This window comes from Eriocheir sinensis, chromosome 4 (genome assembly GCF_024679095.1).
Source record: "Eriocheir sinensis breed Jianghai 21 chromosome 4, ASM2467909v1, whole genome shotgun sequence".
NCBI classification, from domain to species: Eukaryota; Metazoa; Arthropoda; class Malacostraca; order Decapoda; family Varunidae; genus Eriocheir; species Eriocheir sinensis.
The window spans coordinates 23,905,769-23,931,230 of record NC_066512.1 but is presented as its reverse complement, the minus strand read 5'-3'; the positions used below and the strand labels follow the sequence as shown (position 1 = coordinate 23,931,230).

General features: G+C 41.6%; 2 protein-coding genes across 16 annotated transcripts in view; both read right to left on the bottom strand.

Moving 5' to 3' along the window:
• The window catches only part of LOC126980516 (dedicator of cytokinesis protein 7-like), a 38,591-nt gene extending 27,831 nt beyond the window's left edge, over positions 1 to 10,760 (bottom strand). For 7 of the 12 annotated variants that reach the window (XM_050830502.1, XM_050830568.1, XM_050830545.1 and 4 more), the window contains exons 1-11: positions 10,689 to 10,760; positions 10,366 to 10,468; positions 9,556 to 9,734; positions 8,802 to 9,015; positions 7,908 to 8,090; positions 7,443 to 7,706; positions 6,896 to 7,033; positions 6,006 to 6,183; positions 5,249 to 5,439; positions 4,862 to 5,039; positions 2,269 to 2,301 (exon numbers count right to left, since the gene is read on the bottom strand). In XM_050830502.1, the coding sequence (XP_050686459.1) occupies positions 2,269 to 2,301; positions 4,862 to 5,039; positions 5,249 to 5,439; positions 6,006 to 6,183; positions 6,896 to 7,033; positions 7,443 to 7,706; positions 7,908 to 8,090; positions 8,802 to 9,015; positions 9,556 to 9,734; positions 10,366 to 10,468; positions 10,689 to 10,729 (1,702 nt within the window). In that variant the 5' untranslated portion in view covers positions 10,730 to 10,760. The remainder of the gene's footprint in view (positions 1 to 2,268; positions 2,302 to 4,861; positions 5,040 to 5,248; positions 5,440 to 6,005; positions 6,184 to 6,895; positions 7,034 to 7,442; positions 7,707 to 7,907; positions 8,091 to 8,801; positions 9,016 to 9,555; positions 9,735 to 10,365; positions 10,469 to 10,688) is intronic. The other 5 variants (XM_050830516.1, XM_050830580.1, XM_050830508.1 and 2 more) reach the window with 4 other exon arrangements.
• A 2,196-nt stretch (positions 10,761 to 12,956) lies between these two features.
• The window catches only part of LOC126980477 (cytochrome b5 reductase 4-like), a 29,869-nt gene continuing 17,363 nt past the window's right edge, over positions 12,957 to 25,462 (bottom strand). For 3 of the 4 annotated variants that reach the window (XM_050830432.1, XM_050830412.1, XM_050830422.1), the window contains exons 2-13: positions 23,199 to 23,694; positions 22,439 to 22,609; positions 21,313 to 21,413; positions 20,627 to 20,756; positions 19,893 to 20,110; positions 18,967 to 19,182; positions 17,672 to 17,810; positions 17,273 to 17,361; positions 16,375 to 16,577; positions 15,978 to 16,074; positions 15,612 to 15,769; positions 12,957 to 15,484 (exon numbers count right to left, since the gene is read on the bottom strand). In XM_050830432.1, coding sequence (XP_050686389.1) covers positions 15,430 to 15,484; positions 15,612 to 15,769; positions 15,978 to 16,074; positions 16,375 to 16,577; positions 17,273 to 17,361; positions 17,672 to 17,810; positions 18,967 to 19,182; positions 19,893 to 20,110; positions 20,627 to 20,756; positions 21,313 to 21,413; positions 22,439 to 22,609; positions 23,199 to 23,292 — 1,671 coding nt within the window. In that variant the 5' untranslated portion in view covers positions 23,293 to 23,694 and the 3' untranslated portion in view covers positions 12,957 to 15,429. The remainder of the gene's footprint in view (positions 15,485 to 15,611; positions 15,770 to 15,977; positions 16,075 to 16,374; positions 16,578 to 17,272; positions 17,362 to 17,671; positions 17,811 to 18,966; positions 19,183 to 19,892; positions 20,111 to 20,626; positions 20,757 to 21,312; positions 21,414 to 22,438; positions 22,610 to 23,198; positions 23,695 to 25,462) is intronic. The other variant, XM_050830443.1, reaches the window with a different exon arrangement.

Below are 25,462 nucleotides of genomic sequence, written 5' to 3'. Positions count from 1 at the left end.
AGGAAGAATGACGACAACTTTTTAAACTATAACAAAACACCATAGGATTAAGTTGCCTTTACAGAAAATTAGATAAAAGGATGACTAAATATCACTGAATATTAAAAAGAATGATGATGATGCTGGACAAAAATTTCATCAGTATCATCAACAAATGCCTTTCTACTTAACGCCAACACCACGATGATGATTCCCTACTCAACAAATGCAACTCTCAGATATCACATCCATTCTGCTCTGCTGTAAACAAGCAAGTGGTACATCTTCAGGCAGCAGCAAGCTCCAAGTCCATCATCATTACCTCACACTACCTACTGCTAGTTGTGGTGGTGAATAAAAGTGCACATAACTAAGCATCCATGAAAATAGTCTCACTTCAAGAATATGTTCGGATGACCATTCTCACTATAATGATTCTAACTTAGTCTTTCTTGAGATAAAGCACTGAAGAATAGACCTCGTGACCCCTTACTCACATTCACGTCAAGATGCAACCTCAACACACTGGAGCTGCTGAATAGGAGAGTGTGGCCAACTTGATCACAGGCACCAAGTTGTCACCAAACGAGCCACAGGGAACTCAAATTGATACTTATGCAGTTTTTTTTTGTGTGTGTGTGTGTGTTCTGAATACTTCCTTGAGATCCTGACAATACCTAGAGCACAAAATAAATACTATTGTTTCAGCATCGATTTGAATTTTGTATGAGCAACACGGCACCTGTGATCAAGTTGGCCAAACTCTTCTATTCTATGGCTTTGCTTCCAAGTATTCAAGTGTTGCAGTACTGATCCCTGGCCAAGAGGCGGGCCAGGATCATACAGGAACCACATAATACTACCTACATTAACCCGGTAGCAGCGACGGGCCAAATTTGTGGCATTACCGTGCAGCAGCGACAGGCCAAATTTGTGCCATCATATAAACCCCCCAAAATAGATGATACATAATCTGATCACAAATGCTTTGATATATATTATGAAATTGTTTGTGTGAGGGGTGATTTTTTCTTATTTTTCTCGCTTGGAGGGACCATTAAGAAACATGATCCCTGCTGCTACCGGGCTAACAATTAACTACTACTAATTCTGTTACAATCTACATATGACAAAGGACATATAGTGACAATCATAGTGAATTCTCAATGCACTGCTGATTTCTATGTGAACTCTGGGTCAGAAAACTCTGTAAGCTTGAATAACTGATCATAATTTTCAGTGCGCAGAGCAGTGTGTATGGTCTGGTTAAGGAGCCCTCTTGTGTTTCATGGGCATACTTTAGATATATTTCCCTAAACATATTAAACAGGAGGAAAAAATATAAAAGTGAAAGAAGAGGTGACATCCAAAGTTGCTGAGTGTTTTTGACAAAATAGTCCAGTTTGTTTAGGCAGGGATTACATAGCCACATATATATTTATTACAACATTCAATGAGTGCCTGAAAATTAAATAAAGGAACTTATGATGCAACAAAATCACTAAGAAGAAATGTCCAGAAGCTATCTGTCTGACAAAACACTCAAGGACAGCACTAAGAAAATAAATATGCTATGATACTGATGCCCAAGCAAATCAGCAAGTGTAAGCTTTAGATGCATGCAGATTTTATTCAATAGAGAGAGAAAGCAAGAGATATATACATAGAAATATATAGACAGATAGATAAATAGAGAAACAAACAAGTTTTCTTTCCTAAAAGCAGGTGTTACTAGCCTGTTCAACAATTCTCTCCCGGTGCAGGCTTGGGCTTCCGTACAGCACTTTACCACTGACTGTGGCAAAGACATGAGAAGTTGTCTATTCTTCATTCTTTATTGATTATGTCCGACTAGCAAGGCGTAACACAGTTGTCAAATAATTACATTCAAATTTTTGCATACAATGTCTGTGATTCAGTGAGAAATTTACTTTTAAAATTTTTGTTATCAATGTACGGCATATGAAAAATATAAAAACAAAGCTGTTATTTTTAACATGTGCATGTTCAAGCAAATCACTATACTGCTTATTTAATTTTTCTGAGCCCAAACAGAATTGAATTCAAGACGGGCAGTTGAATGGTTGAACATACTTATTAATGTGGCAAGCAATGCAAACACCAGGTGCCTTTCCTCTTCTCCTTATCCTAAGAAACAATAGAAATATATATGAACAAGTAAATGAGTTAAATACAAAAAAAGAGGTGGAAGGAGGAGGTGACAGGCAATCAAGAGCTACGAGAACTGTGCAGGTGGTTATTGAAGCAACCCAATTATGAGGCACTTACACTCCTTGTCCTCCTCCTCATCAGTGTCATCTGCTGCAACAAGGTTAGACTAGGTTATGTATGCATGTATTCTGCAGCACCACCTGAGAATGCTTCCATTGAGCACACACACACCCAACATGGGGAAGTGCTTTCTTTTGGGTCAAGGCTTTCTCCACATTCTCAAGCGATGACTTTGAATACAAAGGAGTTTTAGACTGCATTCTAATCTACAATGTATTAGTTTGGATTTGACCATTTGATAATTGATTAATGTGTTAGAACTAATGAGCAATTACAAAGAAGACAAAATACTTTAAAGGTCAAACTCGCATTTCATGGCGTTCCTCACCAAGGGCTGCCAAGAACAACCCAGTCTCTCCCACACTTCCTGGCACCCAAGCCTGAGGCATGGCACGAAATGCAGTCAAGCCTTTATAGACATTTCCTTGGTAATTGCATTAGGTATATCATCATCCAGCTGATTAATGTGTTAGAACCAATGCTTAGGAGCATACTCAGACTGTGGAGGGCAACACCAGATCCCCACATCACCCAATCACCGGCAGCAGAAACATTCCGTAAGCAGTAGGATCACACTCCAAACAATTCCCAAAAATCAAAGGTCAAGATGCAGCAGGGAATAGGCAGAGAGTACTTGAGTTTCCTCTTACAGAAATCTTGTGAACTTTAATTCACACTCCAATACCTAAGCTCTCCCAATTTAGAATCTGACATTTCCTGTGACTTGAAAAAATTACATTGTGTCAGATGGAAATTAGTACTCGTGGTTCTGCTTTGACGATTAGCAATCATACTTTTCCTTTCATGTAAGAGCCAGAGACATGAACTCTTCATTGCTCTCAGGTTGTTCACTTTCCTTTAATGATCATATCCATCCCTTCATCAGTCTCTTATTGTTTGACAGCTACCAAACTCATTTGGAGTATCACATGTGTTTGCACAAGTATACCTTTACCATGTGACTTCATGAGAGATATTCTTTCCTGTTTTTGTTGTAAGAGATACATCCAGTCCATAATAATCAACAGAGTTTAAATAAGTACAAACATTTGTACTGAATCTGCAAGCTTTAAGTCAAATAGTATATGAAGCGTAAATGTGAGAACCAACGCCAACATGCATTGTTGTGACAAGAGAATGATCAGAGCCGAATGAGAATAAAGTCCAGACTTGTATAGAGCACCTGTCTGCAAGTGGTGGCAGCATCAAGGTGAGTGACCAAGAGGAACAGTGTCATCAGCATCACTGACACCATGTTTATATACTGAGGGCTGCACCCACACTCTTTGGACTTATGGTCTGAGGTACAAACCAAAATCCAGCTTTCGTTTTTGATTAATTATCCACATGGAATAATTCTTAAAAGTTAAACTTACAATGCTTTCATCCTGATACAAGTCAAGATGGGACGTATGGCAAGTTGAGAGTGCACTTGTTAAGCAGTATTTAAGCCTGACTTAAGTTGAGGGTAATAAAATCATGCCTGTCTGAGGCAGTAAGAGCACAAGAGCACAAAGTACTTTTCTTTCAAAGTTTTGTAAGAGTCAAGTACCAGAGCAAAGGTGAAACTCAAGTACCCAATGTACACCTGCAGTTTGACAAGGAAACCCCATTGCCATCAAAACAAACTTGAAAATTTCCAAAACACATGAATTGAAAAGTGCCCCTTCACATTAATAATAATTGTTAAACACTCAGCTGGAGAAAAAAATATTAGTACAATTAGTAAGAAAAAATTGGAGGACTTCATCAATGCATTCATATTAACTTTGTTATATTAGGTGACCCAGAGTAATAATCAGCAACGGCAACAAAGAAAAATTATTAGCACATGTAATCCAAAGTGAAACAATGAAGAGACACCAATTACTGAACATCTCATGACAACATCCAGGTGTGTGGCACTACACTCAAACCCGGTGGAAACATGAACACAAAGCTGCTGACAAAGGTACCACAGGAGGCAACCAAGAATAAAACAATTAAATTTTAAGATGAGAAAGGGGAAAAAGACACATGAGAATGGAGGGGCGGGTCTGCCTGGCAATGGAAGACACAGGAGGCGGAAGGAAAGATGAGAAAAATGCTGCTGACCTGGGGGAGTCACCTCAGGGGGTCCTCTTCACAACAGGCCTATTGTCAGCATTACTATTTTCTTGTATGTAACATTCCAACAATAAAGGCGTTGAATTGAAAAATGAGAAAAGAGATTAACCCTTAGATGGCGGCAGTATTTGAAGAGTAGCTCCCCCAAAAATAAATGGTCTATGTATAGTCACTGCCAACCTTAGGACCGCAGTAAATATTGTTAAGCCGCATAAGAGGTGTTTTAACTATTGTCTTTATATAGATTCTACCGCAATCTGGAAGTGTTGTTATATTTCTGCCATACAAAACTGACCGACTGAATTCTGGACCGTCTGTATAGAGTTCCACCGCCGTCTAAGGGTTAAGGATGCAGCATGGTAGTCAAGGGAGTCAATGGGCTATAACTTGGGTAGCCTGACCAGCTCTAAGTAAGAAGAGGGATGAGAGGAGAGGGGAGGAAAGACAGAAAGGGTCACAGTGGCTTCAGGATCAGCCAAAATACCTGGGTAGGGGTGCAGTTTGACCAGCTCTGAGGTGAGGCAGTACTTGGGCTGGTCCCGCACGGGGGAGATATCCAGCTTGAGCAGACCCGGCAAACACTTCTTCTTGAGCTGGTTCGATGGGCGCTTCAGGTCAGCCAGGAACTTGTACAGGTCCTCGTCTCGTAGCTTGTCTCCCTCCTGTGAGAGTTAGGGAGCATTATTTATTTAATTGTCCATCTGTTTGTTACCAAAATAACTAAAAAGTAGATTTATCTATAGTCACCGAATACACAAGGACATATTTAGGCGAATCTCTCAAACTGATTAACTTTTAGGAACACTCCAATCAACACCAACTGAATGAGTCTCCATTTTGCTGTTACTATGAGGATTTACTATTTCCTTACCTGCTTAAAGAAAGAAGACACAGTGAGAGTCACAGGACGGAAGGAGTCAAGACAAGCCCCAAACTCCTCTGGGGACCAGCTGCGTCTCTTCTCACTGAAGCTGCGTCGCTCCAGTGAGCCGCGCCGCGTGAGAGAGCCGGAGCCACTCTTACGCTTCAACTCGTCATAACTGGATGAACTCTGCTTGCGGTCTATAAGTAAATAACACAGGAAATGCTACTTTCTTTTTCTTTATGCCTATAAGCTTTGGTGATATAAACACTTCCAATTAGGTGATTCAAGTGAGACATGATAAAACTTTTATGTCACTCTTTCATTGGAAGTTATGAGAAGGTAAATTAATCATGCTCAAAGAGTGAAGAAACAAAATCTGTGCCAATATCCAAACAAGTAATGACTGAATGCTGTAAAAACACAGATTGTATTCTTAAATTTGGGTCAGTCGCTAAGGGCCATATTACAAGTCGAATCCGAGAAGTTTCGGTTTAGGGGCTGTGTTACGAGTCGAATCCGAGAAGTTTCAGGTCCCTACAGAGTTTGGGATGTAGAACTCTGTATGGACCCGAAACTTCTCGGATTCGGCTTGTAATACGGCCCCTTAACCAAAACTTCTCAGATTCAACTTGTAATACGGCCCTAAGACTGATTGGGGTACCACGTTATGGTGCTGCAACTCCAATGGTCATTCACAGACAATCAGCCACTAAGATAACTGGATACTTTAAACACACACACACATACAAACACGCATACAGACCCACGAACACACCGAGACTGTTGGAGCCTGAGGGTTCCCGCTCAGGAGCATTCTCTCGGTCGCTGTGGACGCCGTTGAAGATGTTCATGAGGTTGATGGCTGTCCAGGCGAGGGGCATGCGGTACTTCCCCAGCCTCTCACAACACGCCACGGCTGCTGACTTGAGCTTCTCTCGGTTCTGATCAGGAAAACAATGTGCGGACTAGGAACATTTTTCATTCACTGATTTAGGTAACAATGTAATTAAAACAAGGTAGCTGGTGAGAAAAGGGGAGGCCATACCCATCCTTATCTACACTACTGGAAGCAAGATGAGGCAGAGATACATCCCCAGTTGCTTACAAGATGTTGCAGGCAGTTACATGAGTTTCATTTAGTTATGTAAAGAGAAAAAAACACATGAACACGAAAAACACAATAAAATCAAGATACACTAGTAATGAAGTACGTCGGGATGGTAATAAAGAAGACAGAGCAGTAGTGAGCATCAAAGAGTGCATTTGGGGCAGATGGAATGGTACTAATGAAAAAGAAAAGGATGAGAAAATAAGAATTGACAGCAGCAAATATTATAAGAGAAGATGGCGCCACTATAAACACTTGTCTGCACCATGACAAGCTGGGGCCGAACACCATCCAGGCCTCTCAAGCAAGCATACCGGCACTATAGGCGTAAAAAAAAAAATAAAAAATAAATAAAAAAAAGCAGCCGGAGATATAAACTAATACTAAAGACACAGAACAGGCGAGGAGGACGACTACAAGGGACAGAGAGCAACCATATACGGCACCAGCAAAAGGAGGAGTACACACAAGACACCAACAAGAACAGGGGCCAGCAAGAGTTAGGAGATAAACACAAAAAATACGGCTCTGATCAACAAACTCACGGCATCGTCCTTCATGTAGGGCCCCACCACGTCGCTGATATCCCCCTGCAGCACCTTCTCCAGGCGCACCACCAGGAACAGGTCGCTGGATGGGTACGTGATGTCAAAGATGCAGGTGCGGCTTAGCGTGGAGATGTCCTGAGTGTGTGTGTGAGGGGGGGGAGGGAGGAACAGAAGTTATTGTTTTTTATCTATTTATTTATTCCAGCTATTTCTATCAGTTGCCTCAGTCTCCCAAATCCTCTTCAACACACTGCCTCCATATCTTCCTTGGCCTGACTGGTGGGCGGCAACCTGACACTTCCACTCCAACAGCTTTTCCCAATGCCTCACTATCCTCCCTCCTCTTCTCATCCACTAATCACCTCAATCCGATCCAATCCACTTCAAATTGACGTCTCTTCTTGCCTCTCATCCCTCTTTTTTCCTTCTCTCAGAGCAGCGTCTAGTTTGGTATTTGTTGCCGTTTTTGTTTTTTGCCCTTGAGTTCCCTTCCTTGCTAAAAAATAAATAAATAAATGAATAAAAAATCTTCCTCTCCACACACCTGGTAAGGAATATGAGACGTCAACATCCTCTTCAGGGGCTCAGGGTTCATGTCAAAGCAGAAGTTCTCTGACACTTTCTTCTTGTCCCTGAGGTCGTATAGGGCCATTGTGGCAAAGATGGGCTCAATTTCCAGCTCAAGGCGGAGGTTGATGCACTTGACCTGTATGCGGTGGGTCTGGTGGGGCATGGGCACCTCAGGGTAGGACCTGCGTTCTATCAGGTCCTCCTCGTCCTGCGGCGGGTACAGCACAAAGAGCGACTCCTGTTTGGGTTGGAGGAAAAAAAGAATATTTCGTGAGTGGTGGTGGGAAAGTCCCTGCCTTCCCCGTGTCTACTTTTCCCCCTTCCCTCAATCCTTTTCCTTTTGTTTCAACAGTCTATATTCAGCACTTATCCTACCTTAACCCTGTATACACCTTATCAAACTCTACCCCAGTCAAGTATCTTTTCATCTTATCCTCACCTGTCTGTTCTCCTGGCGTGCTTGCTGGTTGTTGGTATCCACGGTGTCGAGGGGCACACGAGAGAGCAGTGCTGGCAGCAGAGGGTCAGCCACTGAGTTGCGCAGGTCAAACACTGAGCTTGCCCAGCTGCCCCGTGGTGTGTCTGAGAGGTGTGAGGAATGCCGCCCACCCCCTGCCTCATGCTGAGGAGTGGAAGGGATTGGGACATATAAAAGTGAGAAACAGCCATAAATTATGAGACCTGAAAACTGAGAACAAGAGTCCTCTGAGAGGATACAGTGATACTAAAAATAAGGGCATTTGTGACTGAAATACTGGAACTAGGCCAATAGTCAAAGACAAGGATACCCATTGTCTTCACTGTGATGAGTTATTACTAACATGTGCACAAAAATATAAATGCAGCATAATATAAAAGGAATATTATATAAAAAATACTGATGTTGGCACTTGGTGCTCATTTCTTGATGATCATTCACTTGACATAATACAAGAGGATACAACAAATGATACTTGCCATCTCAGACAAAAATGCAAATGAAATCCATTTTTCCATGAACTTCACAATTAAGCATCCATAGATACCCTATAGTTAGGTATGTTATTTATCAGACAATTTCTTGCCACTGCCATTCATGGCTGGATGGTTAGGTTACTTATTCAACATGTATTATTTCTTAAGCTAAACTGAACTAAGCCACTTGATGATGTTAATAATGATTAATTCCTTTAAAAAGAGGTTAGAGTTAAAATCAAGGGTGAGAAAATAGTGAGGGAGGCAACACAGCTTAGCGGACAACCTGGCTGTTGGTGACTTTACATTCTCCCCCCTAAAAAAAAAAAAAAATAATAATAAATAAATAAAAATAAAATAAAAAATAAAAAGTCCTCACCCTGTCACTCCCACCAAGTCCTCTGTCATCATCAAGGTCCACCTCAAACTCTGGTGGGTTTGAAGCCTGGAGTGCAGTGAGGTGCTGAGCCACGAGCTGGTTGTGTGCAGGCGTAGGCACCGAGGTGGAGTGGTGGATGTACTGGCGGCTGATGTGGAGCCAGTCCCTCGTGTAGCAGCGCACACAGTCAGCCACGTGTGCATCATAGCCCTCCCTGGAATATAAGTATAAGGATTGTTTGGGCTTTAGAGGTGACTGAGAGTGTGTTTGTGTGTAATAACGTATTTGGCATTTTCTTGTGGCTTTTTTGGGTTTGCACATGCCTTTCATTGTTAATTTCACACTTGTTTTGATTTCCATTTCTTTCCAATGGTTTCCCAAGAGATTTGAAGGCTAGATAAAGGTATAGGTATATGACAATAAAAGATTAGTTCATAAAGTAGTTAATAATATTAGATATGGGTACACTAATAAAACTAATCTCCACAAACAAGATATAGACTTCATATTATGAAAGACTTGCAGAAACCAATTATTTTTTGTAAGTTGGTGACTGCTTTTACAAAAATAAACCAAATCAAAGAACACTAAAAAAAAAAAAAAAAAAAAAAAAAAAATCAGAAACCAATAATTTTTGTAAAGTTAGGGACTGTTTTTACAATTCCGCTGAATCAAAGTAAAACACAATCAATTAAATATATACTTCATTATCTCTATTCATCATCACCCACTCCCCATCACCACACTGCCTTACCCTTCCTCTGGCACGATGGGGTGGAGGGTGCGGATCTGTCTGGGGATGAGGTTGACCACAATGTCATCCGGGGGGAAGTAGAGGATTTTGCTGTGGGGGTCACGGTCTGCCTCCAACTGGTGCTGGTCCAGGAAGTCCTCGTAGTCAATGGGCTCAACATTCTCCTGCAGTGTGTCATTCTGTGTGCCAGTGGAGACCATGAGGAGAGGGAGAAGAGGGAAAGTGTTAGGTTAGTCTTGCTTAGAGGTGTTTGAGTGTATTTTAATTGCAATGGTAATGTGATGGAGTATAATAACTAAAGGAGGGAAAACAAGGACTCATGAAATGTATATGAAGGTCATTGTCACTACAAATCTTCAAGTATATGGAATTATATGATTAAAAAAGACCATCTCATGTCACTCTAAATAATTATAAAGATAAATGAAAGTCCAAAAGAGAAAGCTTTATGTATTTAATATCGTACTAAGAAGATTTAACCTGGATTACAAAGTGCGTTATTAATGACTAACAACTTGCAGTGAAAGCATTTTGATGGTGATGGTCAGCTGTTCATGTCTAAACAAATGCTAATAATTTTGGCAGATAAGGTTTTCAGTGATGAGCAACATGTTATAAATAGCAGAGAAAATGTGCTGATGACTGAGGTGAGATGGGTGTCATTCTGGATAAATACCACCTTGAATAGGTTTGAGGCCGGGCAGGGTAGGGCGGGGTGAGGGAAGGAGTGTCTCTGGGGCAGGGCAAAGCATGGCAGGGACAGGGGGTGGGCGGGGTAGGAGGGACAGGTGTATCTGGGGCGGGGCTCACCAGGCTGCTGATGGCCGAAAGGGTGGACACGCTGGTGGACCGCGGCGGCTCCTTCCCCGTGGTGCCCGTGCTGACCGTCCGCCGCATGTCAGCCGCATGGTGTCTGGGGGAGGAGGAGAGGCCATTAAAGCACCACTAATCCACGGTGATGGCGGAGGTAAACACCTGCCCAGCGTCAAGGCGGCACCTGTTCACAAAGATGTCGGCCTTCCCTGAGGACACACGGCACCTTTATCTATCTACAAACAGCCGGGAGAGATTTGTGGTTAATTTGCGTGTATATTCACAGTCTAAAGACCCAGAGTAAAGGCGGTGGCACGTACTTTAGCAGCTTCTGGGCGAAGGCTCTCTGGCCCGACGCCATCTTTGTTTACACTGTCACATTTACAGCCCACAGCAACGTTGCCAGATTGTCGTACTCAGCCTCTTATATATACCGACTTCCAACTCTGTCCCCTATAACGAGATTCATTTATATTTATCGTTAAAACAGTTAACTCCTCATGTTTTTAGGCAAGACTTAGGCGTCAGAAACCGGTAAAAACTATGCTCTGAGTACGATAATCTGGCAACGGTGCTGCAGCGTCCCTTGGCCCGTCTTGGCTCAGTAAATAAAAATGAATAAATGAACGAATAAATAAATAAAAACTACGCTCATCTCTATATGACCGCGATAAAAAATAACAGGGGAATGAGTTCTGGGGTTTATTGAAGACGGTCATTGATAAAGGCCCTTCTTAGCCGAAAAAAAAAAATAATAATAATAATAATAAACAAAAAAAAATAACAGGGAAAGTAATTTTTTGATTTATTACATTTATTTACTTATATAGGCTGCATCCATTAACACGATCCATGATAATATAGGCCCAGCGATCTTAGCTGAATAAACTAAATAATAAGTATGAATAAATAAGAATAACAGGGGACATCAAAACAATCACACTGGGCAATGAGTTCCTTCCACTGATCTCTATTATATTAGAGATCAGTGACGGAGATGAGCACTGGAGCCACGCGCAGCTTACCTTGTCTGATGCCTGAGTAAAATAAGTTGAGATACACGGGCGAGCAAAACATAAAGACTACGATATGGGATGATTAGAGGCACAAATAAGAGTAGAGTTGAGATATAAAATAAATTAGGGTAAAAAACTGAAGGAGGGCTGACGAAGGGAGAAGTCATACAAGATAAGACTACCTACATGACTAACTTAGAAATAAATAAAAGAATAAGACAGGTAAAGGACACACTTAAGACAATACCTTTAATTAACCTTTTCTCTCCTTCTCACCTGTCCTATCCCTCCTCTCCTCCTTTCCTCCATCTATCCTTTCTCTCCTTCTTCCCCCTCTCCTCCTCCTTTCCTCCATCTATCCTTTCTCTCCTTCTTCCCCCTCTCCTCCATCTATCCTTTCTCTCCTTCTTCCCCCTCTCCTCCTCTCCTCCATCTATCCTTTCTCTCCTTCATCTCTCCTTCCCCTATCCTAGCATCCTTCTCTCCTCCCTATCCTTTTTAAACAGCCCTTCAGACACTTAAACCTCCTCAACGCAGTTCTTCAGGAGGGTCAATTTATGGGCAAAAAAAAAGGGGGGGGATGACATTCTCCCAAAATGTTACTTGGTCGAAGATGGATTTTTGTTCAAGTAATTTGTGAGTGACGTTCCTTAACACTGTCCCAAAATATGCTGAACTAACCCAAGTCATTGAACCCCACCCCCAAAATCTCTTTACAAATATGGCCATGAGAGATAGGTACCCAAGAGTTAATTGAGGCAGCTGGAATTAAGAGAGATGAAGGAGATGGTTATGCGAGGTTACACTATTATTATTAAAGAGAGATGAAACAGGTAGAGAGGGAGGCATGCAGACACTATAAAATGCCTGTTCAGAAGTCCCTTAAACACCTGAGAAGCAGAGAAAGAGAAAATGAAAGTGAAAGCAATGAGAGAGAAGGAGGAGGAGGAGGAAGACATGAGAAGTGAAAGCAATGAGAGAGGAGGAGGAGGAGGAGGAGGAGGACAAGAGAAAATAAAAGTGAAAGCAATGAGAGAGAAGGAGGAGGAGGACAAGAGAAGTGAGAGCAATGAGAGAGGAGAAGAACAAGAGAATATAGAAGGTTATTGAAATGGAGGGACAGAGGGGTAGGGGTACTGATGAGAGGGGAGACAATAAACAATAAAGATGATGGGAAGAGATGGCTGAACGAATGAAAGATGCAGTAAAATAGCTTTGTATCAATAAGGCTAAAGGGACTATTACACTGGTCAAATTTTTCGTGGATCTTCAGTCAAACCACGATTTACGCTGGCGTGGTTCTCATATTTCCGTGGTTTTCTGACGTGTCCACGATCTTTCAAAGCTATGGTAGATTTCACCGAAGGACGATGGTATTACTTGCCATCATCATCAGCAGCAATAACGAGAAACAAATGAGAACCACGCCAGCGGAAATCGTGGTTTGACTGAAGACCAATGAAAAATTTGCCCGGTGTAATAGCCCCTTAAGGTGATCCTCTCTTTTTAATTCCTGCCTCAGCTGTTGCTATTACCACTTCTACATCTTTTCATTGTTATGCAAGAAAGTCATTTTACACAAACAATCTTTATTTATTTACATATAATAGCATTTTTTTTTACAATAGTCACACTATATACTCATAGGCATTATAAAGCTATTCTCTCTCTCTCTCTCTCTCTCTCTCTCTCTCTCGCAGCACTTTATGACTTAGAATCTTGTTTCTTTCACATGAAGCTAGCCTAAAATGCTCCACTAAAATGCTGTCTTAGTACTGGCACACAAGGTCACATAAAAGTCTTCTAATGGGTCTCAACAGCCCCCTGAGTAGTACTGGCTGGTACCTATGTTTGTTTATGACAATGCATAGTGCAATGTATGAGTATAATGTTACTATTAAGAATGTAGGTGCGTAGATGTTATCTTGTGGTCCTCACCTAGTATTGCCTGGGATTACAGGACGGAGATCACCACATTATTTGCAAAATTGACAGTCAATGCTCTTTTCCTAGTACACAAAGCCATATGACCACAAAATTGCACTAAACCCATTACTGGTTCTTAAAAATTCCACAAAACATTGCATCCGTCAAAAGCATACACATTTTATGTACTGTTATAACTTATAAGTATTCTGAGGTATTCTGGAAACTCCCAAGCTGCACTCTGAAAATTGTCAAATTCATGAATGTCAGGGGTCAACTGTGTATGTAATGAGTGGACAGTTAATAGGTATGATGGTTGGTAGGAAAAGTTGGAAAGTAAGTAGGTTTGTAGAAGTAATACATAAATAAAGAGTTTCTAGCAAGTAAGGTTGGGTCTGGTCTAAAAGGAATGTTATGATGGGACACTTACTGTAGATGTGACTGATGTGGGTTGGTGGTGTATAGTGAATGTGAGATGAAGAGTGAGGATGTGACCTCAATATTGGTGTAAATACACTGTAAATTATATACCTACATGATGAGTGTGTTTAACTTATTGTACATCTAACTCATGTTAACCTCGCAAAAAGTGCTTCTTTAACTGGTACATAGTTAACATAATCAAAAGTGGCATAATTCTGTTAACAGTGCCACATTTTAAGGCACTCTCTTGGTACCAAGCAAATTACTGGGGCATGACTGCCAATGCCAATTAATGTTATGCCAAACTTGGTAGACAAACAACATAATAACATAAAAACGTAAGGAGTCTGCAAGAGGCCGGTAGGCCTGTACATGGCAGCTCCTGAGACAGTCAGGAATGCGGTGCAATAGGTGCAAGAATTAATGATCCCTATGAATAACACCAAATCCGATGCCTATTCCTCATGTGTGGCCTAGTTCTCTCTCCTGAGCAAGGAGCTTACCTTTCTTTTGTCTATGTGTTCAGTCATTCCATGCTCTTATCCTCTTAGTTTCATAAAAAAGTGTTTTGTGCTCTTGTAGCCTAAATATCAAAGGAGCACTATTGTCTTTCTCACCCTGTTTAGCAAGCCATGTTCTAATCAAGTTAAAAATACAGTAATAAGTTTCATACAGGCTTTTCCATCAACATATATTATGTTGCATTCAGTCTATGTTGGCATGGAAAAATATATTTAGCATTTGGGTCTTTATTGATAAAAGGTCTTTGTTTCAATGGTAACCTCATCTTGGTGTGCTTTTTTTTCTCACACAGCCTCAGCGGTAATGTCCTATTGGTGTGTGTATCTATAAATTCCCTTTCTCTTTCTGCATGGCAGCCCAGATCCCTATAATACAAGACTGGCAGGAAGGTGTTACCTCAAGACAAATTCCCTTGTGAATGATTTTTATTTATGATAAATTTACAACTTTGTCTTGCATCAGTCAGCAAAAATTACAAATGTGTACTATTTTTCTCATGATACACTCACAACATGCAGACAGTTGAGGCTTGATGTTCAGGAACCTAGAAATTTAATATTCTTAGGAGGGCTTGGCCTCAGCTTGGGCTTGTCTTGCTAGGAAACACCTTCCTGATACCCTTGAACTGTGGTGATACAAGATCATATTATGATCTTGGGTTTCAAAACAAATTTAAGGCAGAGGCAAACTACCTCATTTCATTATTCTAGTAACCTGTGCTCTATTCAGAAATCAGCTTCACACTGACCCTTCATCACACTGGTATACAATAAGATCTAAAACCACATGTGTTTTAGGAACAATGTAATGTAATCTTCATATAAAATTAGATTCTGAACCAACTCCATTTTGTCTTTTAAATTAGCTAAAGACTAGACTGTGGAGCACTTTATGTTTTTGGGGTGATGTACAGCTGAGTTTATCTCTTTCTGTGATCCCTTGAAGTTGCTGTTAATAATGAATGAACTGTAGGAGCACATGAGTCACTTTTTAAGTTACACAGCCATAACCCATACAGCATTAACCTAATCACCGGCACACACTTTGGCTCAAGTTTTGTTTGGTTTTGTGTTTTGCTATTTTGTGTAGAACTGTGCTGTATTGTTTTGTGATGTGGTGTGCTCTGCCATGAAGCCTTTTGTGTGTCTGTGTGTGTCTTCACATACCCATGTCCTCAGCCCAGGAAGGCATGGTACTCATCACTGCTGTACCCAAGGTCATCAAGGAGACTGAAAACAAAAACACATCATCAATAAAAAAATGACACTACAATATTGGCATCTGCTTCCTCCATATTTTTCAATCTAAATGCCAATAAAACCATTACATGTTGTAGGCTACATAACTTTGCCTCACCTGACACCCAGCTTGGTGAATGCTGTCGGCCCACACAGGCACAGGTAGGTCGTCCTCTCCTCACCTCGCTCGGGCAACAACTTCTCCAGCAGAGTTTTGCCTATCCTGCCCCTCTCGCCGCCCCAGGAGGTGCTGCCCTCGGACAATACGTGAGTCACCTGCCGGAAGCAAAATCTTGAAAAAAATGTGCTCTGGCTTTATGTGAAATTTCTTTAATGGTGAAAACAACTTGGCCTATCAATTTAAAAAAAATATAGCAGTTGCTTCAACCAAATAAAACATTTGCTGTTATTATTACTATTATTATTATTATTATTATTATTATTATTATTATTATTATTATTATTATCCACCCAAACACACTACCTTCAGTAAGCTGCCACTCTCTTCCACGAGGCCTTCAAGTTCCTCCTTCCACGGTATGTCTTTTTCTGTCTTGTTGAAGAGTATGAGGTGAACATTTCTGAAAGGACACAAAATATCATTCACCTTCCAGCAACACAGATCATGAATACTGATATTAAGAAAAAACGTCCTTTAACAAACAGTAATAAACAAATATTCTTTTCAGAGGTATGCTCAAGAACACAATATTTTAATGTTAGTTGCAGTAAGCTCCTTAACATATTTTTACATTCTTCTTGTTGCCTAAACTTAATCATTACTCTGTGTTTATTACTCTCCAGTCCCATGCCATGAGTTTAAGTAACACTGCATATACTTAATTTTTTACTGATTCCTATAACCTTAAAAAAATAATTACTTTTTATTCCTGAGGGCAAGCAGCATGAGCCTGACCATGGGGGTGAGTCCTGTGCCAGCCGCCAGAAGCACCAGGTGGGCGGCGACGGAGGTGGCGGTTGTCAGCTGGTCGTGGGAGAAGTTTCCCTCGGGCAGACTCACCTCCACCTGGGAGCTGACGGGTAGCTTGTCCAGGATGGGCGTCAGGGCCCCATCACTGTACACCTGTAGGAGGAAGTTGGTATATCATTGAATAAGCAGTTTTATGTAACACCAAACTCTGGAACAATCTTCCTTTCATCTGTATTTCCTCCTGCCTACGACGAACTCTTTCAAGAGGAGGGTATCAGGACATCTCTCCTCCCAAAATTGACCTCTCTTTTTGGCCACTCCTCTGTACTCTATTCAGGAGCAGTAAGTAGCGGGCTTTTTTTTCATTATTTTTTTTTCCACGCCCTTGAACTGTCTCCTTTTCTGTAAGAAAACAAAAAAATAAAACATGATAGCTTCCACTGAAGTGTGAAATTAAAAACAGCAAAGGAAATGAAGAGAATGACAACTATGACAATCTTACTTATGCAAACATGTGACACATACCTAAACATTTAAAAGAATAATAAAGTGAGATTACTCCTCCTGAATCTAAAAAAAATGTCTTTTGTTGAGGAGCACATTGAATCTTTCTTCTTTCATACCTGTCCCTTGTAGCCTCTGCAAAGGGATGGGTATAGCCAGTCTTAATTTTTTCTTTCTATCTATATGCCACATCTTTGAATACAAAAGTTCTCATATTCTCCTCTCCCACCTGTCACCTTTCTCAAGTGGCAACACGTGTCCTCCTACTCTAAAAGAAGTGCTCCTGAGAGTACTGAACCTGTGCAAAAGGAATATCTGGAGTAAGAAAGGCCGAGATATCTTGCCTTGATGAAGAGGTGAATGTGTCTGCCTGGCTCCTCTTGATCACCAAGGGACAGCGTCGAGGCCACTGGTGTGTACGGCTTCACCACCTCTGAGCAAGACAAGGAAGGGAGTGAATAAGGAAGGGTGACTAGCTTGAACACACACACACACACACACACACACACACATGCAAGACCACCCCCCACACGTCACACACACATATGGACACACAGTAAGTAAGTAGAAGCTGAGGAAGACTGTAAAATATTTGAAGGTAGATCCAAGCCGAATATGCAACTGGAGTCAGGTATGGGATGAAAAAAAAAAAATAAATAAATAAAATAAAAAAAATTAAAAAAAAAGGAAATGCGCACACACACACACACACACACACACACATCCACCCCACATCCACACACCTTTGCTGGGACTCCTGAGGTACACATGGTGCCCTACAGGGACGGGCAGGCGGGTGTTGTCCGGCACCTGCAGCACCAGAAGGCAGGTGTTGTGGGTGATGGCTTCCCGCCGCGCCAGCGTGCACTCCACGTACTCAATCTGCAACACAACAAAACAAATGATTACGTATTCTTCTCTTATCTACCTCTAAATCTATCTGTCCAACAATCAAGCCATCTATCTATTTATCTACCAATATGATTATGTATTCTCCTCTTATCTACCTCTAAATCTATCTGTCAAACAATCAATCCATCTATCTATTTATCTACCAATATGATTATGTATTCTCCTCTTATCTACCTCTAAATCTATCTGTCAAACAATCAATCCATCTATCTATTTCTCTACCAATATGATTATGTATTCTCCTCTTATCTACCTCTAAATCTATCTGTCAAACAATCAAGCCATCTATCTATTTATCTACCAATATGATTATGTATTCTCCTCTTATCTACCTCTCAATCTATCTGTCAAACAATCAATCCATCTATCTATTTCTCTACCAATATGCATGCCTCTGTTCATGGACATTCTTTCAAGGGAGTAGTCATAATAACTTTATCTCAGCGCCTGTAAACACATCTGACCTTTGCACACTCCAGTAATAACTTTAGGACAGTATTTATCTTTCCAGGTGCTATAAGAAACTCCTTTATCTCCAGCATCATTTTCTATGTCTCTCTATATCTCCAACACTCTTTTCCTTTCATGGGAGCATCAGTATGAATTCTAAATGGATATGAAAATGTCCAGCATGAGAAATAAATGGCAGAATGAATGAATCACAATTGCATCCAACTGTGAGGAAAAACCAGGCATTATTTGGTGTCAGAGATAACTTTGTGACTATAACCAGATGTGTGTATGAATGAGTCCTGTGACCTCCTCTGCTTGGTAACTATTTCCCCTCTTTGTATTTTTCTACCTTCCAAATGTGCACCGTTGCCAGATTTACAGGTTTCTGACGCCTAACTATTGCCAAGAAACATCAGATTTTAACTATTTTAATGATAATTATAAGTGAATTTCCTTATTGGGGTCCACGAGACAGTTTTTTGGGGGAAGTCGGTAAATATAAGAGGCTGAGTAAGACAATCTGGCAACTTTGCAAATGTGAAAAACAGGACACCTATAATTATGACAACAATGACAATAAAAATCAGACATAACTATAAAAACCAGGATACAATAATCATTTGATACAGTTCAGTAATTAATGACAGGCAAGATGAGCATCTGTGACCCTTACCTCAAAGTCCTTGGCCCTGATATGTTCCCCATGGCCGGGCAAGGTCTTCCCCGGCCGGTTCCACCTCACCCCGGCCTCACCCTTCTGCAGGAGGACGTCCACTTTCCCCACACTGCTGCCTCCCGCCCGCACCTCAAACTCCTCGGCCACAGGCTTGTCCAGCTCCAGGTGCACCACATACACCATGTCCTGGATGTAGCACACCACCTTCACCGTCTGCAAAGAGAAAGCCACCATTAACACAGCTGCTGCTTTCTAAATATCTGTAAGTAGACAACAAAACACATCTTCTTGGAGAATTTTTATTTTTGGTTGTTTTGTTCTTATCAATATTACCAAGTGTTATTTCAGACACCAGAAAAAAAGCGATCAATTAGTATTTGAGTCACATTTTCTTAACCCAGTAGCAGCAACGGGCCAAATTTGTGGCTTTACCGTGTAGCAGCGACGGGCCACATTTGTGCCATGATATAAACCCCCAAAATAGATGATGCATAAACTGATCACAAATGCTTTGATATATACTATGAAATGGTTTGTGTGAGTGATGATTTTTTCTCATTTTTCTCGCATAGAGGGACCATTAAAAAACATGGTCCCCGCTGCTACCAGGTTAAAGGATAATTTTTGGGGGTTATTTGTATCTTATTGATATTACCAGTGTTATTTCAGGCACTAGAAAGGCAGCAAACAATCAGTATTTGAGTCATATTTTCCTAAAGGAGATTTTTTTATGTGTGATTTTTTCTTATTGATATTATCAGAATCATTTCAGACGCTAGAAAGCCAATAAACAGCCATTATTAAAGTAACTGAGCCTGCCAATTACCACCTGTGTCTGTGATGTTCTCATAGGTTGTGAATGAAGTCTGATAAAAATATTCCTAGAGCTGTAGAGTCCTTGAGGGCCCTGCCGCAGCACTCACCGCGCCCCTCTTGAGCACCACCACATGCTCCTTGGTGATGTGCTTCCAGCGGGTGTACACAGCCAGGTTGATCACGGTGTGGGTCTGGAACCAGTCGTACTTGGGGCTGGGGAGCGGTGATGGAGTGGGGGGAGTCACCAGCGGGGACTTGGCATTTGGCACTCCTGCCTGGCTCTCTGCATTGGGCACTGACAAAGAATTCTTCTCTTCTGCTCCATCTGTATTAGGAGTGAGAAGAGTTAAACATCACTGCTCTGGGCACAACCAATGCATGTCCAGCACAATTACAGTTTTCATGTAGCATCTGGTAAGGCATGTACAAGAAAAAAGGCAAGTAGCAATAACTGAGTAATAATAACAGCTTATAAGAAAAGCTCCATGCTCACAGCTGATAGCAATGTGAAAAGTGGCCCATTGTGTTAGGTGCCACAAGTTACTTTCTTAACCCATCAGCTGTGATTGGCACGGATTTCGCCTTCACTGGTAGCCTGGTAACATATACTCCCAGGTCTTTCTCTGCCCCTGTGGTATTGGTATGCTGGATTTCCCCTCTCTAGGTGCATGACTTTACATTTTTCTTCATTGAATTGTAACAGCCACTTATTGCTCCACTCCTGTAGCTTGGTGATGTCTTCTTGTGGGAGATCTACATCCAAGGGGTTAACAAGGATCCCCCAAAATTATGCAACTTCATTTTTTTTGTATGTGTGTATAAGCACAGAGGAAGGACTCACTGGTTGGCTTGGCTGAGGAGCTGCGGCCGAGAGGGAGGAAGGAAGGCTTGAGGAAGAAGGAGCGACTCTCCACAAGGCGGCCCACTAGGCACTTCTGCAGCATGCCCTCGAAGTTGACCCACTTATGCACCTGAAGGAGTACATAGCTTGTTTTTAGTTTCTGGTAGGAAGAAGGCATTAGAGCTATTAACCCGGTAGCAGTGACGGGCCAAATTTGTGGCTTTACCGTGTAGCAGTGACGGGTCAAATTTGTGCCATGATATAAACCCCCAAAAAATAGATGATGCATAAACTGATCACAAATGCTTTGATATATATTATGAAATGGTTTGTGTGAGGGGTGATTTTTTCTCATTTTTCTCGCTTGGAGGGACCATTAAGAAATATGATCCCCGCTGCTACCGGGTTTAAATAAGTAGAATAAATGAAGAGAATAGAGATCATGCAGTCCACCCTCTGTAATGAGAAAAAACTTGAGGCATTATATTTGCATCCTTTCCTGCCATTAACATATAGATAGAATAGATGAAGAGAATAGAGATAATGCAGTCCACCCTCTGTAATAAGAACAAACTTGAGGCATTATATTTGCATTTCTTTCCCTCCTTTCCCTCCATCCCCTCTCCTTCCCTTGCTTCCATCTTCCCCCCATCCCCCCTCAGGACCCTCATCCCCATGCTGCTCACGTCATTGAAGAGCTGCGTGGCGTCCTGGCCAACTCCTCGCATCAGCTCGTCCTCACCACCAGGGTGGAACTCCATGTAGGGCGTCACGTTGTACACCTTCCCTGCCGGAGGGTACACAAGAGTGAGACATGGGCTCTAAAATGATGCATGATATAGACTACTGCTTCTCTTCACACACACACACACACACACACACACACACACACACACACACACACAAAATATATATATATATATATATATATATATATATATATATATATATATATATATATATATATATATATATATATATATATATATATAAATAAATAAATAAATAAATAAATAAATAAATAAAAAATAAGTAAATAAATAAATAAATAAATAAATAAATAAATAAATAAATAAAAATAAAATAAAATAAAATAAAAATAAACAAATAAATAAATCCAATTGTTTTCTCTTAAACACAAAAACTGGATGAAATTAGTGCCCGGAAAATATTAGGACAGCCCTAAAAATCCATCAGTCTGTTCCAGCTCGGCTTCCGAACCTTCATAAATATGGACCACATGTTTTTCTTTTTACAGTTTTTACAGTAAAGGAAGCAGTTTAACCCGGTAGCAGCGACGGGCCAAATATGAGGCTTTACCGTGTAGCAGCGATGGGCCAAATTTGTGCCATGATATAACCCCCCCAAAATAGATGATACATAATCTGATCACAAATGCTTTGATATATATTATGAAATGGTTTGTGTGAGGGGTGTTTTTTTCCAATTTTTATCACTTGGGGGGACCATTAAGAAACATGATCCCCACTGCTACTGGGTTAAGGGCAAAAAAGATAAAAACTCTTAACCCTAAGGTGCTGGCTGTCATATGTTTGAGGATATACAGGGGCACAGAAATGAGTGGCAAGAAGAGAGGTCAATTTCAGATGGGAAAAAGAATAAACAAAACAAAACAAAAAAGAGTAAATGTAGGTCAGAAAAGAGGTCAATTCTGGATGGAAAAAAATAAAAGTAAAAACAACAATAAAAAGAATAACAGATCCCACAAAAAGCAGTTCAGTGTAGCTTTTGAAAGAGAGAGGTCAAGACATCCTCAACCTCCATTATGACTACTTGGCGGCAGCAGCTGACCTTTGAGAGCCATCCACGCGTCCTTCTTCTTGTTGTGCTTGGCCAGCTCCTGCCTCGTCACGTCCAGCAGCGCGCCCTTCGTGCCGGCCAGGTCAGTCCCAGAGTGCCCCAGCCTGACCCAGTCCATGAGGCTGCGGCCAGGCTTGAGGGCCGTCTTGTTCCGGGGGTTGCCTGGGAGAGAAGAGGAGCACGGTTAGGTGGTTGGTCAAGGGGCTGAATTTTGTGGAATCTTTTCTTCTTTTGTTGTGTTTATTTTTATTTTTACCGTACAGAATTGACCTCTTTGACCTACTTTTACTCTTTCTTTTTTTCCCATCTGAAATTTACCTCTCTTCCTGTCACTCATTTTTATTTCCTTCCCTTTTATGTGGTGACTGAGAGGGGAGACTGAGGTAAGGGACTGTGAATGTGGCTGAGGGCAGAGACTGTGATGGGATGTGGTTGTGGAGATGTGGTTGTGATGAGGAGTTGTGAAAATGTGGCTGTGATGAAGGGCTGTATATATGTGGCTGTGTTCAAGGGCTGTGGCTGTGAATGTGGTTGTGGTCAGAGGGTATTGAGATGTGGCTGTGGAGAGGCTGTGCGTCTGGCTGTGGTGAGGGGTGGTGGAGATGTGGCTGTGATGAGGGACTGTGGGTGTGGCTGTTATTAGTCATCATCAACATAACAAGAACCAATGTATAACAGTTCTCGAAAAAAAGACAACTAACTTTACTAGGGGGTCTCTCTCTCTCTCTCTCTCTCTCTCTCTCTCTCTCACCTTCGGGCGGAGACGGCAGCGGGGGGGAGGGGGCCGCGGGCTGGACGGATATGGTGCTCCCCGGGTCCCTGGAGCACCCGAGTGTGGACCCCATGGCTGTCCGGTAGCCCAATCAAGGACGCATTCTACTCCTCACACCAGCACCCAGAACCCGCCCGCCACAGCATAGCACACGCAACACAACACAGTACAAAGCATGTCTTCGTCCAGTGCCCGGCTACAGCACCTCAGGCCCGGGTCAGTGCCACAACAGGTCCCCCCGTGCACCCTAGACACGTGGCAGTGCTCAGGTCAGCGAGTGCCAGACCAGAGCCGCACGCCATGACGGGAACACCTCACCGCAGAGTTTTCCCGGGACCGCAAAGTTTCCCGTATTACTAAACATTTCGTCGCCCTAGATCACATATTTGACAAGGCTTTCGTAGGAGTTTTGGCCATTTCCAGTAGTAGTTTTATGACCCTGGTGGTAGTATGGCCCTTCTTCTGTACCGTGAAACTAAAGAAACACTCATTAGAACCTTGACGCACTCTTGACCTTTAGAAATACTGATGTGGGGAGCGAAGGGTTTTAAAATACCGACCTTTCTTTTCTTTCCCTTTTACACTGATTCTCGATTGGCCATGTTGATCACCTTTCCCTTTTGACTAGCACCTGAATTAGAAAACATGTATCTTTTAGTCGAACACCTGGTATAGTGCGTGCGTGAGTGTCGGCCCGGTTCCTCCACCTGCGTCGAACTCCCACGAATTGCTTCTGCTCGAGTTACCGCCAGGCAGCGTTGCCAGATTAACGTTTCCACCATTGTATTTACCATTTTTAGACACTTAACTGTGGCAAAAAGACACTAATATTATCGTTTCCACCACTGTATTTATCATTTTTAGACACTTAACTGTAGCAAAAAAACACTAATAATATCGTTTCCACCATTGTATTTACCATTTTTTGACACTTAACTGTAGCAAAAAGACACTTATATTATCGTTTCCACCATTGTATTTACCGTTTTTAAACACTTACTAACGGTTTCAGGGGCCGTGTTTCCCTGTTTTTCGCAAATAAAACTTTAACAAAGCGTCGGACAAGGATATTGTTTTGCAGTGGATGTTTGAGACCCGACCTAATGGGCAAAAATATGATTTGGTGGCACATGTGGATAATGAAGCACTTATAAGAGTAAATTTAGGGTAAACTTGGCTAAAAGTTAAAGGCACTGTGAGCGAGGCTAGCCCCGCCCCGCTCATCTTCTCGTAACGTCGATGTGACGTTTAGCTCTGACGTATGAGTAATCATCAATCCAACCAGCAATTATGTCTTACTGCTTCACACACACACACACACACACACACACACACACACACACACCGTAGCAATATTTAATCTACTGTAAATATGGATGTTCCTTATATGGACTATCAGTTGGGGAGAAAGTTTTACTCGAAGGAAATTACTTATCCTTTACATGGAAAATGTGACTATTGATAGTACATGCTGCATGTATGTAAGCGAGCAGTAGTTTCTGGTTTCATCCCTCGTTGGTTCACCAACCTCCCCCATACCCAACCTTTCCTTCCTCACACAATCATCCCCACCCAACTACCCAACAACATCTTTGTCGTTGGCGGGGTTAGCCTCGCTCACAGTGCCTTTAACTTTTAGCCAAGTCTACCCTAAATTTACTCTTATAAGTGATTCATTATCCACATGTGACACCAAATCATATTTTTGCCCATTAGGTCGGGTCTCAAACATCCACTGCCAAAATAACATCCTTGTCCGACGCTTTGTTAAAGTTTTATTTGCGAAAAACAGGGGAGCACGGCCCCTGAAACCTTTAGTAACTGCAGCAAAAAGACACTAATATTATCGTTTCCACCATTGTATTTACCATTTTTAGACACTTAACTGTAGCAGAAAGACACTAATAATTAAACCTTTCAACGGTAACTATAAATAAATGTAGTTATTGGAGTGGAGGAGACAGTTTTGGGGGCGGAATTCGGAAAACATAAGGCTAAGTACGACAATTTGGTAACGCAGCCGCCCAAAAGCGCCCCATAACTTAAAATAAAAGCTAACTTAAGGCGTAAGGCAGTGTTTTAAATTAATATACCAACAAGGAACCTTTATCAGCCTTATTTGAGTTACACAGGAGAAAGCTGATTCATCCACTAACGAGCTTGGAAAGTCCCAGCGTTCTGTGCCCCCACCGCCACGCCATCAGACACAGCAAGATAGCAACGTTACCAGATTATCGTACTCT